The sequence below is a fragment of the Ostrea edulis genome, chromosome 5 (assembly GCF_947568905.1).
Source record: "Ostrea edulis chromosome 5, xbOstEdul1.1, whole genome shotgun sequence".
Classification (NCBI taxonomy): domain Eukaryota; kingdom Metazoa; phylum Mollusca; class Bivalvia; order Ostreida; family Ostreidae; genus Ostrea; species Ostrea edulis.
The window spans coordinates 77,906,745-77,921,506 of record NC_079168.1 but is presented as its reverse complement, the minus strand read 5'-3'; the positions used below and the strand labels follow the sequence as shown (position 1 = coordinate 77,921,506).

General features: G+C 35.8%; 1 protein-coding gene across 1 annotated transcript in view; it reads right to left on the bottom strand.

Annotated features, from left to right (window-relative positions):
• LOC125649760 (uncharacterized) overlaps positions 1-14,762 on the bottom strand; it is a 61,327-nt gene that overhangs the window by 20,285 nt on the left and 26,280 nt on the right. The window contains exons 33-49 of the mRNA XM_048877493.2: positions 14,150-14,373; positions 12,836-12,950; positions 11,960-12,195; positions 10,926-11,040; positions 8,794-9,035; positions 8,129-8,240; positions 7,606-7,745; positions 7,226-7,340; positions 6,768-7,015; positions 5,876-5,990; positions 5,145-5,308; positions 4,468-4,582; positions 3,903-4,120; positions 3,250-3,364; positions 2,256-2,404; positions 1,862-1,976; positions 1,221-1,420 (exon numbers count right to left, since the gene is read on the bottom strand). Coding sequence (XP_048733450.2) covers positions 1,221-1,420; positions 1,862-1,976; positions 2,256-2,404; positions 3,250-3,364; positions 3,903-4,120; positions 4,468-4,582; positions 5,145-5,308; positions 5,876-5,990; positions 6,768-7,015; positions 7,226-7,340; positions 7,606-7,745; positions 8,129-8,240; positions 8,794-9,035; positions 10,926-11,040; positions 11,960-12,195; positions 12,836-12,950; positions 14,150-14,373 — 2,738 coding nt within the window. The remainder of the gene's footprint in view (positions 1-1,220; positions 1,421-1,861; positions 1,977-2,255; positions 2,405-3,249; positions 3,365-3,902; positions 4,121-4,467; positions 4,583-5,144; positions 5,309-5,875; positions 5,991-6,767; positions 7,016-7,225; positions 7,341-7,605; positions 7,746-8,128; positions 8,241-8,793; positions 9,036-10,925; positions 11,041-11,959; positions 12,196-12,835; positions 12,951-14,149; positions 14,374-14,762) is intronic.

Sequence of the window (14,762 nt, the reverse complement as noted above, 5' to 3'; positions counted from 1 at the left end):
AATATGCTTTGTCATGCCAAGTTAATTATAAAGAATAACTGTTAGCTAAGTACCATAGATATTGAATTATGCACGACGCTCAAAGCCATATCAGCAAGGGTTCATCATTGTACTGACGCTTACCTATACTTTTATGTATCCCATTAAAGGTGAATATAACGAACAGTGATCAATTTCATAAGTCCTATAAGCGATACAAAATAAATAGTTGGGCAAAACGGACCCTGTATATACCAAAGGTGGGGGTAGGTGCCTAGGAGAAAGACAATTCCCGTGGGAATCTGGGTTATAATGCATGTATGTCCTCCTTGCCTGTCGTAAGAAGCGACTAAATGGGGCGGTCCTTTTGGATGAGACCGCAAAAAACCGAGCCCCTGTGACACAGCAGGTGTAGCACGATGAAGATATCTCCCTGCTCAAAGGTCATAAGCGCTGAGCATAGGCCTAAAGTTTGCAGCCCTTAATCGACAATGATGACGTCTCCATATGTGTGAAAACTTCTCGAGTAGGACGTTAAAAATATACAAGCAACTAACCAACCGAAAGACCCGATACTTTCACTTCTAATGTAGAATTCGAACACTTGGTAAAAGAACAGTTACAATCTATAATAAACATCTTAATCACATTACACAGCACCAGGATCAAGAATCGAAATCGGGATCTTCTGAATGTGAAATTAGCGCCCTGGGCTATTCAGTGAATGTGACCAATCCTCTAAATGAAATTTCACAACCATAATGATGATTCAAAGTAATTGACTTCAGGTGGCTTGCTACATATTGAGAGAGTTTCTCTAATCAGCAGAAATGATTTAATCATGAAAGATATGAGAATATGTACTAAGTTTATATGTCAAAAAGGCAGAAAATATGCTATTTTGGATACCCCCCCCCCCCCCCATGATTTAGAAAAATTTATTTCAATGAATATGAACAAATTGTAACACTCTTAAGAAGATATGAATTTGGAATCTGCGAGTCACTAACCTGATACCTTATCCACTGAGCTACGATGATACAGAAACATATCGATCAATAAAAGTAATTTCACACTATATTTCAATCACCATCTAATGACTTAGTGTCATACAAAGTTGGTGTAGTGAAATACCTGAATGTAATCCATATATTTTACATGATCAACATAACAACAGCCGTTATCATTTATTGCAGATGGATTTGCTGGAATGAAGAACTAATTTCAGAGGGGAAACTTACTGGTACCATAAATCTGAGAAATGCTTGGTTGTCCAGAAACTGGTTGTTTTGGCATCCCTGTGAAGGTTCCCTTGCTCCCTGAAACAACCGTGAAGGGGTTAGTGGAGTTTATGTCGATACAGATCTGCGACTGACAGCACTGGTCACTAGGATCCGTCACTAGTCGACATCCTGGTTTGGGTGGTGGGTAGCTTGGACATCTGTGAACAAGTACAATATTTTCAACAGGTGCTTAAGATTATCATAAAGCGGAGATTAGGGTAGGCTATGTTTGAAGCCAAGAAATGCTTTTTTAAATTAAAAGTATACACTGTATCATGGGATAATCTGGTTGTATTGTACAAATTGGTAAGAAAGATATATTTCATTCAGATTTTTAACCTGTCTCAGGCTTCTTATGATTTTTAAAACATTATTATAAATCTTGAAAAAAAAAAAAGTTTACTCCTTAAAGATTCTTGAAATTTCCGGCTAACATTTCATATGGTGAAAGTTGACAATGATATTTGAGCACACAGGGATAATAGACATACTAACATATATGCCGATCTTAATAAATCTCTGTGGTATGTCTATGTAAAGTTATAAATATAATGTTCTAGGTTCTGGACAACAATAACCCTGTGATACATATTACAAACCTTTCATCACAGTTGATCAGACTATTCCTTGCATCATCACATCTGCAGATCTTCTCACAGTCAACATCCCAGCTTTGTCCCTGCCTGTATGGGACTCCATTGTACACACAGAAAGCTGACAAGAAAATATTTTCCAAATTGAATGTTACAGGTAAGGTATTTCTAATTTGTAGAGGTGTCTAAAACTTAATTTTGTATTCCTTACAGAAGTTACGAGATTAATCACTATTCATTATCTTCACCTTTTCATTGTAGATGCAGAATGCTGCCATGGAACTATTTTCAATACTGAATGTTACAACAAGAGCATCATCTCTTCATATATTGAATTGTATACTACATATCATTAAATTAAGTCCCGGAAAGGGGGAATGATATATAAAAAAGAACTCACCTGGTATTGGTGGAGGGTGAACAGTGGGTGCCACATTGGATCCAGGACTGGGGGATATGATGGACGGGCAGTCAGGCAAAGGACAACAGGGGTCATCTGGGTTATACTTGAGTTGACAGGTCAATGGGATCTGGTTCGAGTTGGGGCATCTAGTAATATGAATGAAACTGAATATCATACTTACATCAAAACTGCAAATCATACTCAAAATATACATTATATCGCAGGCTTTATTTCGCAATATCCCAAATTAGGAATAGTAATGACATGGCTATATCATAGCCCTGATCACAGTGTCTCATCAAATTGATGCTAATTTTACTGTTTCAATATGCGGTACATTTGGTTTTACACAGAACTGGGGTGTCATTAAACACATACTGGAGTGTCGTTTAACACATAACTAGGGTGATGCTGTACACAGAACTGAGGTGTCATTAAATACATAACTAGGGTGAAACTGTACACAGAACTGAAGTGTCATTAAAACATAACTAGGGTAAAGCTGTACACAGAACTGAGGTGTCGTTAAAACATAACTAGGGTGATGCTGTACACAGAACTGAGGTGTCGTTAAAACATAACTAGGGTGAAGTTGTACACAGAACTGAGGTGTCGTTAAAACATAACTAGGGTGATGCTGTACACAGAACTGAGGTGTCGTTAAAACATAACTAGGTGAAGCTGTACACAGAACTGAGGTGTCATTAAACACATAACTAGGGTGATGCTGTACACAGAACTGAGGTGTCGTTAAAACATAACTAGGGTGAAGCTGTACACAGAACTGAGGTGTCGTTAAAACATAACTAGGGTGAAGCTGTACACAGAACTGAGGTGTCGTTAAAACATAACTAGGGTGATGCTGTACACATAACTGAGGTGTCGTTAAACACATAACTAGGGTGATGCTGTACACATAACTGGAGCAGTGCTGTACACAAAGCTGGGGTTATGTTACCAAAGAGAGGCATATTCAGAACGATCATATGACCTTTCTGTGCACTGGTACTTTCCAGTGGTGGAATTGACACATTCGCAGAAATAATCACAACCATCCTGCCATTTCTGACCCTGTTGGTACATCTGTCCTTTGTATACACACATATCTTCAATAGAAATACAATTTTTCATTAGCTACCAAACACATGACACTTGTCTTTAATATGAAATAGGGTCATCTCACTATAAACCAAGTTAGCACATGTCGCATGTCTTCAATAAAAACTGCAATCATCTCAAGTGCTAACAAACAAATACATGACACATATCGCCAGTAAAGATGAAACAAAGGACTTGAGCCACGAATCACCAAATATGACCTATTCTTAGATTACTGACCATGTACATGGTAGATATATTTAATGTTAAATGCGATATTTTCGTTATTAAATATCAACCATGCACATGGAAGTGATACATAAATCTAACCCGGACAACCTACTTTGGATGTACCTACCAAATCATACTCTATATTCATGGATATTTAGTATTACAGAATTATAAGTTATCTATCAGCACATTTTATCTGTTGCTAAAATTCAATATTAACATCGTTAATATTGCACTGTGTCGAATGTTTACTTCATTTCTTAGTTTCCAATGAATTTGGCACTTAAATCATTAAGATATAGATATATAACTTACGAAGGATTGGTGTAGTTCCAAACGTTACTGATCCATTAGGATCAACAACGGTCTTGATAGGTGTCGTCAGGGCAATGGTTGGAGTGGTTGGTGTCTGTATTCCTACGATAACTGGGTAAACAGTGTTACTCTGAGGGCACTGAGGCACCATGCAACAGGAAGGATCCTGGGGATCAGGCACCATAATGCACTGAGAGCCAGCTTGATACTGAAGACATCTTTAAAACAGAATGATTTCAAGAATGATATGGTTGGTTATATATGTTTAATGTCCCTCTTTAGAATTTTTCATTCAAATGGAGACGTCTAACATATTTAAAACCACATCCAGAAAATGCATACAATGAAATTTGAATTTAAACTCAGACATGGTTTGTCGAGACTAGAAGTACCAACAATCAATTTTGTGGTAAAGAGAACTGATTGTGAGACTAGAATCACCAACAGTCACTTTTGTGGTAAAGAAAACTGATTGTGCGTTTCAAAAGTCAAATCTTAAAAATTTACTACACTGTTTAATATACTTATTACATACTCTAATCCAGGATTAAAATTTATGCCTTACCTTGGGATGCATGTGTAGTGGCCTGTTTTTCCATTATCACAGACACATTTCTGATCACATCCGTCATACCAGGCCTGCCCTTGGGTATACCTTTTACCATCGTATATACAGATCTCTGTAACCCAATAAATAACCAAACTGAGTTAAGCATACTTCTTATTTGCAAACTCAGACCAATTTAACTATTTCCACAATAACAATGAAATAAACAGATTGTTGATTTTATCCGTAAATAAGAAACTAAAAGCATGTAAGGTTTTCTTGTGAAATATGAAGATTAATACATTAATAGAGAATGATATTATATATATATATATATATATATATATATATATATATATATATGATTTAAATGCAATAAATATTATTGTTCTGGGTGGGTTACAGTTGAATTAAAACAACATAATTGAAATGATTACTGTATTTATAGTATACCAAACATTATATATCTTTATGTTTCATACAAAATAAAGTTGACAAGTTGGTAAAATTAATTGCCAACCTGAAAATTAATCATAATACTGAGAAAAATATATAAAACCAGAACTTGAGATAGTTTGATTTTTAAATAATCATGTTATCTGTGTGTAGTTATCTCCCCCCCCCCCAATCCAGAAATACCAACTTTTAAAAAACCTGAGCAACATAAGTTTTATGTACAATGTGCAAAACCTCACCGCTCGGCTGAGGTATGGGTATCAGTGGAACTGTGGTGGACTGCTCTGGGTTTGGTACTAGAGTGGTGCCAGGTGTTGGAGGTGGACAATATTGCACTCGGCAGCAGTCGTCGGTCTGGCTTGGTACCATAAAACAGTTTGATTGCACTGGGAAAGTTGGGCATCTATACGTAATAAACAACACCCTAATTGCAGAGAAATTAATACACATGTATGGTTCGAGTATACCAACACAAATTAATGATTTGCCGATTTGTGAGAAACAACTTTTTTCTGTGACGTAGAATATTTCAAAGGAATTGCACAAGATATCCCTATAAACTCTTTTGGTCTCATACAGCTCTCTTTTATCATTAATAAATTTGCAATGAAAAAAAATTAAGCGACACTCATCGATATTTGTAAGTGAGATGCGATTGTCAACTCAATAGTTTAGTCATTAATTTCCTTAGTATAGGTGGACAAGCGAATCATAGATGTCAATTACACAACTTCTTCATTAATTTACAAATAACATAAGTGACTTGTATTTGTCAACTAGCGACTTCTCAAATAATTTCTACATTATCGATTAATTTTCACACACATAATTTTGTATTTAATGATAGACTGAGAAGTGAGTTTTACTTGTTATCTATATAACTTATCCATTAATTTCCAAATTGAAGAAATACTTAAGATATGCTGTTTATTCCAAGATAAATCCACAGAGACATGAACAATTGTTTTACCTCTCAGTACATCTGTAACGTCCGGTTGCTTGGTCAATACATTCACAGTTGTAATCACAACCATCCTGCCATGTCTGGTTATTGGTGTATTTTTTCCCTTTGTACACACAGTATGCTGTAAAAAAAACAACCACGTGTGACGTTACCTAAAGCATTGTATGCAATATTTAGTTGTCTAAAATATCATATCATTGATATGCTAGGTGAAGATAAATCTCATAACTCCTATAAGCAGTACAAAATTGGGCAAACACGGATCCCTGGATATATCAGAGGTGGGATCATTTGCCTAGGAGGAGTAAGCATCCACTGTCGACCAGTCACACCCGCTGTGAGCCCTATGTCTGTTACATGATATACTGTTACGATCTCAATTCTATATTTCATACCCCCCCCCACATTTATTTCACATTTCCCGCTGCAATAATCATGTTTTTCTTTCTACATATTACACTATCCTCCAACAACAATCTTATCAAGAATGTTGAACTACTTGTTTATAATAATGTTGGATAACTTTAAATATGTAAAGCAACTTTATTATTCACCCAATGCATTACAAATCGACAGATGAATCAACAATGTTACAATGACTTGACAGATGAATCAACAATGTTACAATGACTTGGTCTAGAAACTGGAAAGATATTACTTTAGACGTATTTAAACTCGAGGGGGCCCATTTCTGTGAATTGTTGAGGTGTTTTAGCTTTATTTGGGATATGATTTCGTCGATATGGTTCCAGTACATCGGAACATTATATACACTGTACATTTTGTTGCTGTTTGAAATTTATGGGAATATGTACGCACGAAATCCCCCAACCTTTAAACCCCCACTAAATGTAATGATTCTACAGAATGTTACCGGAACTAATTATGTGCTACTCACTTGGTTTGGGTGATATATTGTACGTATTCTGTGTGATGGGATTGTATCCCACGATCTCGCCTTTAGGCAGTGGTGTAACGTATGGATTGTAGGGTGTGGTGGGTCGGTTTGGATTGGCTGTGGTTGTTGGGTACAGTGGGTTGTAAGTGGTAGGTTTGGGAGTATTACATACAGGAACGAGACAACATGGGTCATTGGGGTCAGCGGTCTTAATGCATCCAGCTGGCAAGTCAGGATAATGCGGACATCTAGAAAAAGTCAAGAAAATCCAGCATTAGAATCTCTTTCAAACAAGGATGAAAAATGGAGCATTTAAAAAGTGTTTCCAATTACGTTGCATATGAAGCACTTGGAACTTATAATGGTATGTCACAATGCTCAATAATTCTTCCTCTAGTATGCATCTCTAAACTTGGTACCGATACCATTTATCTACTTTTCATAAAGTTGTACTTCACCTATCAAAGCAGTTGTAAAGATTGTTGTCAGCATCATCACATCGACAAGTTGTAGAACAGCCATCCTGCCAAGTTTGTCCCTGGGTGTACGGGGCACCGTTGTACACACAGAAAGCTACAATACCAAAGTGTGTCCAAAACAAACAAAATGAACTTTAAACTTGACATGTTTGCTGCATTTTTAATTATGTTCAGATAAGACTATAGGATTCATTCAATTTTGATGCTAAGATATATCAGAATCAAACACTTTGGATTGCATCAAATCTGAATTTGCGAAGTTATACTACAATCCTGATTTAATAGTATTTTAACATAGAACTTGATTACAATATTGAAATATTATGCGAGTTCACATCAGATTTCTTGGATGCACATACTTTGTGGTTTGGTGGGAGGTGATGTTAACCGTCCAGGGAGAGGAGTAGTTGTCTGACGACACACTGCGACCTCACAGCAGTAGTCACTGGGATCTGTCTGTAGGGTACAGCCAGGTGACAGTCGCGGAACAGCAGGACACCTATCAATCATTTGCATTTACAGTCAGACATCGTTATCTCTAACTTGATGGCGCCGAGCAAAGATATTCGATTTTGAGATTACAATGCATAAAGAAAAATACAGTTCATGGACTTTCAACTCATTTTGACGTATCCATGATATTCGATATATCAATGTTTGAGATACCGAAATTCGACTGTATATCATAAAGCTCTGAATAAACAAACAATGGTAGACGACCAAGAAAACCACATCAATATTGAGCATATAGGCATCATTTCCAAACGTACTGTACATGAACATGTTTTGCTTCAGTGCCAAATTTAGAAATAACAATTTCACTTCATCATGTATAACCTATGTTTGTTCCAAATACAAATTAATTCTAAATCATATGCACACCTTTCAGTGCATTTGTATCGCCCCATGTTTCCATCCTCACACACACAGGTGTACTTGCATCCATCTTGCCACCTTTCCCCTGTCTTGTAGGCCAAACCATTAAAACCGCAAACTGTAAAATATAAAAGAAATCTTACTAGGGTATTATATCACAGAATATGGCATGTGCGTGTATATTTTCTTAATGATATACACACACATAACAACATACTTCTTGAATTGATCTAGTTTCAGTCCATCACTAAATCCTTCCGATATGAAATCCAGTAAATATCAGTAGAATACTAGTACAGTTCTTACTGAATTTCAGCAATTCAAAACTGTCCATGCATTTAATGTTAAAGATATACATGGTCGTTATCTTTTCTACAATCAGTATAACACACGTGAAACGCAATACAGTAGTAAAACACCTAATACACGAACATCAACAAAATATCAAGTCCCCAAGCTCATTACAAATACTGCATAAACTCTGAAGTCTTATCTCCTTCAAATATTTTGAAGTTACATTGATCTTAAAAATCACCAAATAGACCAATGAATGGAGATTGACAAATACCAAATGATGATCCATGGGGATATCAAAATAAGCTTCTCACGTCAGTTCAGTTGATTACTAGATATCCTGTTCGTAAAATATAGGGACAAGAAAATCAACTCACCATTTGATTTAGTAGTGCTTGGTTGGGGTAGCCCAGTTGACTGTTGATTTGGTAAGAAAGGAGTAGGAGGCAGTGTTTCAGCAATTCCAAATCCTGTAAAGGACCCAGACTGCCCTTTGATAGTAACAGACTGGTTAAAACCAGGGGTTGGGATGGCACATAGTGGTATCTGGCAACATGAGGGATCCTTGGGATCCGGAACTAATGTACATGATGACGGCAAGCTGTCGTATGTATTACATCTGAAACAAAGCAGCAATTTTTATATTAATTGACAAATTTTACAGATTCAATATCAAAGGAATATACTGTTTGTATTGCAACATTTCCGTAAATGATCACCTTAAATGAAAATTCGATCTACCTGTTTACATATAATCATTGTAAATATATCTCAATATCGTGCAATTTTAAGCGGTTTTTACTACAGTATATATCTGGAAGTAGCATCTCTATTAGTGTTTGTAAACTGAGAAATAAGAAAATGAAATCTATTCTCAGCGGGTTACGTAATCATCGAACCAATCTCTCAAAGCAATGTCATGGTCGTCTTTTATTTTATTTTCACCATATCATTATCATTTGCAGCGCCATGATTGCATCTTTGTATGTAAATTGTGCGCTTTATAATTTAATAATAAATAAATAACAAACTATAACTGTGTTGGGATGTCAAATGTCCCCGAACACCTCCCCATGTCAAAAATGAATTTTGATGCCAGAAATGGACTCAATAAACCCTAGAAACTAAATTTGGTTGAAATCCGACAAACTCTTTTTTGGCAGCCGTCTTCTTAAATGGCGGCTATTTTGAAAATGGAATGGAAGGAAATATTGACGCTAGAAATGAAGTATGGACCCTCAATTGACCCCAGAACCCAAATGTCGTAGAGATTTTAACACTTTGAAATATTTTGGTATATGGCGGCCATTTCGAAAATGGCGGCTCAATTTTTTTTTGGGATAGTGGAAATTACCCTAGAAATAGAATTTGGTTGAAATCTGACAACCTTGATATTTTCACGTGTGGCCACCATTTTGAAAATTTGGAAAGTTGATTGCACCCCTCCTTATGGCCCCCTATCAGCTCACAAGGTTTATAATGGATCCGTCGAAGGACTTTCATAAAATCCCGCGGACAAATTTCTCACTAAAGAATGGGAATAAGATGATGATGAAGAAGATAATAATAAGAAGAAACGGAGCAAAAACAATATGTCCCCGACACTATGTGTTCTGAGATATAATAATAATATCCTTATGGTTATGATACTCGCTTAACAACCGGGGGCCAGGCTTCTTGATTTTGGCAATGCGTGTAACATACATAGTGAAAAGGTGAAGATAACGAAAGTGATCAATCTCATAACTCCTATAAGGAATACAAAATAGAGAGTTGGGCAAACACGGACCCCAGGACATACCAGAGATCAACTTCTAGGGGGAGTAAGCACCCCCTGTTGACCGGTCATATCTGCCGTGAGCTCTATGTCTTGATCAGATAAACGGAGTAATTCTTAGTCAAAATCAGTGTGTGAAGAACAGCCGAACAATTACTATGTAACACGTCAGACAGCATTTGACCCAATGATAGGTTGTATTGGCAAACCAATCGTTATAACGACCATATAATTAGCAAATTGGTGACTTTAAAAGAGGCTGTTGAAAGCCCTGTAACATTGAGCCTGTAACATTAACTTGTTTGTCAGTAGCCTGCCACAATTTAAAAAAAAGACCAACTCATAATACGCAGAACAAGCTTTTTTGCATTGAATCAGTTGAGAGGCATAAACATCATATGCATGCAAGTGATAATAGTGACTGTTCTTTCTGCAAATGCCTGGATTAAAAAAGAAAGTCACAGATCTTGTCTTCTTGATATAACCTGGCCTTCATAGCAGAAACTCGTTATGGTAGCTGTTTGTATACTAAAAAGTCACAATTGCTCCTGTTGTACGCACCATGCAGGATAAAATCTGTGCAACTTTACTTAAAGCTGGTGACGTTTTAACATACCCGGTAGCTAAGTCATTTTCCAATGGAATGTCAAACAATATACTACCAAAACTTTAAGATATGAACAGTAATTCTTAGGCAAATAAAACTGATCCCTTCATACCATTAACACTGACCTTTGTCTGCATCTGTAATATCCTGTCCTTCCATCTTCACACACACATAATCTCGTGCAGCCATCATACCATGTCTGCCCTGGAGTGTAGGTCACTCCATTCATGACACAAGCATCTATAAAACATTCAATACAAAAAATGTTCATCATTTTCAAAGCAGGAGATTGACAATGTCTATGAACATGTGAAGACAATGAAGAGTAACCAATCTCCTGAATCATACAAAGAGTATAAAAGCAAAAACGGACCACCAGAAACATCAGGTGGGATCAGGTGCGTAGAAGGAGTAAGCTACACCTGTTGACAGGTAGCACCCACCTTGATCAGGTAGATGGATCAATCTGTAGTCAAAACAGTATGTAATGAATGACCTAATAATTGGTATGAAACACGGCATACAGCATTCAGCCTAATGACAGTCTGTATCTGCAAATCAGATCATTATAACAACCATATGATTTGCGAAATGCTCACTTTAAACGAGACTTTTGAAACCCTGTAACATCGACTTATTTGTCAGTAGCCTGTCTCAATTTAGAAATTGATGATTCACAGAACATGCTCTCACGTATTGAATCATTTGAGAGACATAAACACCATATGCAGGTGATAATATGGGGAGTTGACGATTAAGAAGCTGAAAGTATCCTATTCATTATCAAGTTGAATTGTTAGTTTGCTTTTTCTCTGTATGTTTGCCAAATATGTAAAGTTCCAATGGGATTCAATTTGAATAAATGAAGCAAAAATTCTAAAGGTTTGAAAACTGCTCAAATGATCCTTTTCTAGGACGATGCCCTTTAATACAATACCATTGAAGTTTGTGACATTGATGTTTGGCATAAGCAGTAAACAGATTTCATCAAGGTGAAAATCATTTATGAAGCTCATACACTTATACAAATCTACAATTCCTATGACCCATCACTCTCTTGTTAGCTATATTTCAAATATGGTCAAATTTTAACTACATGTAATAATGGAACTCTCCATCTCAGTTTGTCTTCAAATTCTTGCCCCTTATATGTACTAACTTTTGGATGTTGGCCTAATTGTATATTCTGGTGTGGTCTGCGATGAATATGATACTGAGGTCTTACCAGTAGTATTGGTGCCTGGGATTGATGGACGAGTTCCAGTGGTAATGTTGAATGTTGGAGTAGGGACAGGCGTGGAATACTGGCATTGCAACATCTTACAACAAAAGTCAGATGGGTCTGAGACAATCTGGCAGGTAGGAGGAGGTGCCACTCCATCGAGAGCTGGGCATCTGCAGATTATAGATCCTTAAAGTGATACCAAATCTAAAGTCATCATCTTACACCTTATTTCTATTTTCTAATAATATTTCATAGTGTTGTCTTTCAATAAATCAGTATATTTTGATGTTGTTATGCAGGATTCAACGTTTACAGTTTAACAAACTGATAACAACAAATATAGTATTTATGGTATTTTATCCAAAGGAAATAAGAATTTCTTAGAATAGAGTAGAGTAGAATTAGCAAATTGGTGACTTTAAAGGAGGCTGTTGAAAGCCCTGTAACATTAACTTGTTTGTCAGTACATTCAATCCAATGGGGCCCTGGCACCATTGGTGAGAATTATGCGGGAGTATCCGAAGATATTTTATCCCAAATAATACTATGTATACTTTTTAATAACTGATGAAATAAAAAAAAAAACTTGTTTGTCAGTAGCCTGCCACAATTTAAAAAAAAACTTCATAATACGCAGAACAAGCTCTTGTGCATTGAATTTCTTCTTGCAAGAAAATAAACAATTAGTAAGGATATATGGTTTTGTAGCTTCCCAATACCTTACACATAGGAAATTCTGAATCCTTCAAGATGTTTCAGTGTCTGATTGATGAAAAGGAATTAAATGGTCCTAAACTAAATACAACAGACCTATCTTTGCATCTATATCTGCCAGTCTGCATATCCAAGCATTCGCATGTGTAGAAGCAACCATCCTTCCACGTCTGTCCAACATTGTAAGACACTCCTTTGTACAAGCACCCACCTAGTAGGTAAAAGTCAATTCAATAACGCAACAAACATCTAGTATCAGTCTTATTTACCACTCAAAGTAAGAAGCAACATTACAGTAACAATATAATGCTATATTTACACAATACCATTTAAACTTCATTAAAATTATTTGGTATTGCATACCAGATAATTAATATGTGGTGATGATTTTCACGTACATAATATATAACTTGCATTTACAAGTTCTACAAATCAAGGTCTGTGAAATTACCCACTTAACCACCAATTCTTAAACATGACAATAAAATTATACATATTATGAATACACCAACAATGGATTTAAGGTATTCAACGTATATACGGAAAATACGGATGTATATTTAATTGCTGTTATAAAATTTAGAAATTCATTTCAAAATTAAGAATTATCTCCCTCATGCATAGCTCTTATCCTTGGACGAATTTGGCTCCACTTTTTTGGCACGCTGTTTTTGGCTATATTTAGCTCTAAAACTTCATCGTTATTTCGGATTTCAAACATTTCGGTTGAGCATCACTGAAGAGACATTATTTGTCGAAATGCGCATCTGGTGCATCAAAATTGGTACCGCATAAGTTTTACATAATGACCATATCTCATATCTAATAAATGGATGGTGGAATATTTGTAATCATGGTATCATTTTGAAGGGTTCATCAAATAAAAATAATCCACCATAAGAATTTTCAAAATTTTGTTTACTGCTTGATTTATATCACCTAGAATTTAACATTGAAGTAAATGGGAAAAGGATGTTTTATTACAATATTTTTTTTAAAAAATTATATTTTCATACTAATCTTTTGGTAGAAAGTTACATACACTTTCTTTTTATGAAAATATGAAATAAAATTAATCATTGACTACACACATTTTTAGAAAATTAGATTTTTCTTATTTTCACAATGGGCAGACAACTCTTCCAAAAAGTCTTAAGTGCAAAAAAGTCAGCTTCTAATCATTTACCAGTCATGTGAATTTCATCTGCTTCACTTTCATCATTATTTAACAATAAACTTTTATGTTGATCTAAATCCTTCAAAATTGTTCATTATTCTTTCATTATACATGGAACACCTTAATTCATACATTCTCTTCATATTCTATCCAATGTCCCGGATTAACAGGTAGAATATATAAGTATTGGTAGAAACACATTACAGGAATGAATAAAAAGAAAACCAGCTCACGTCCTCCATTTGGTCCAGACCCATAGTTCACACCAGTAGGCATTGGTAGGGTATATGGGGTAGGGGATGGAGTGGGGCTAGGGACCACCCAGGGTTTGGGTCTGGGAGTAGGGGATACTGTTGGTGCTATCATCAGTTCCGGTTGGCAAACTGGTTTCTTGCAGCATGAATCAGCAGGATCTGTTTTCATGACGCATCCATTAGGGAGCTGGTACACCGCACATCTGTTGATAGTTGTAATATAAATATCAAGTTCTTCTATACGCTAAACTTTACAGCTTATCAGTACAATGAAAGGTCAATATAACGAACAGTGATCAATCTCATAACTCCTATTAATATTATGAATTATACATATTATGAATATCATAAACATGGCGGTGGTACATTTATTGGAGAACACATACACGTACGTAATTACAAATATTAAATCATGGATTACAACTTTCTCTTAGGATTATGCTGTTGTATATATATTTTCCAAGGTTACAAAGATTTTTGAAATTTCCCGTGTTAAACAATTGTATCAATTTAAACATTGATGTTCTTTTATAGTAATATTTCCTAATACATTTCCCCCGTAATTCTGTATATATACATGTACAGGACAAAC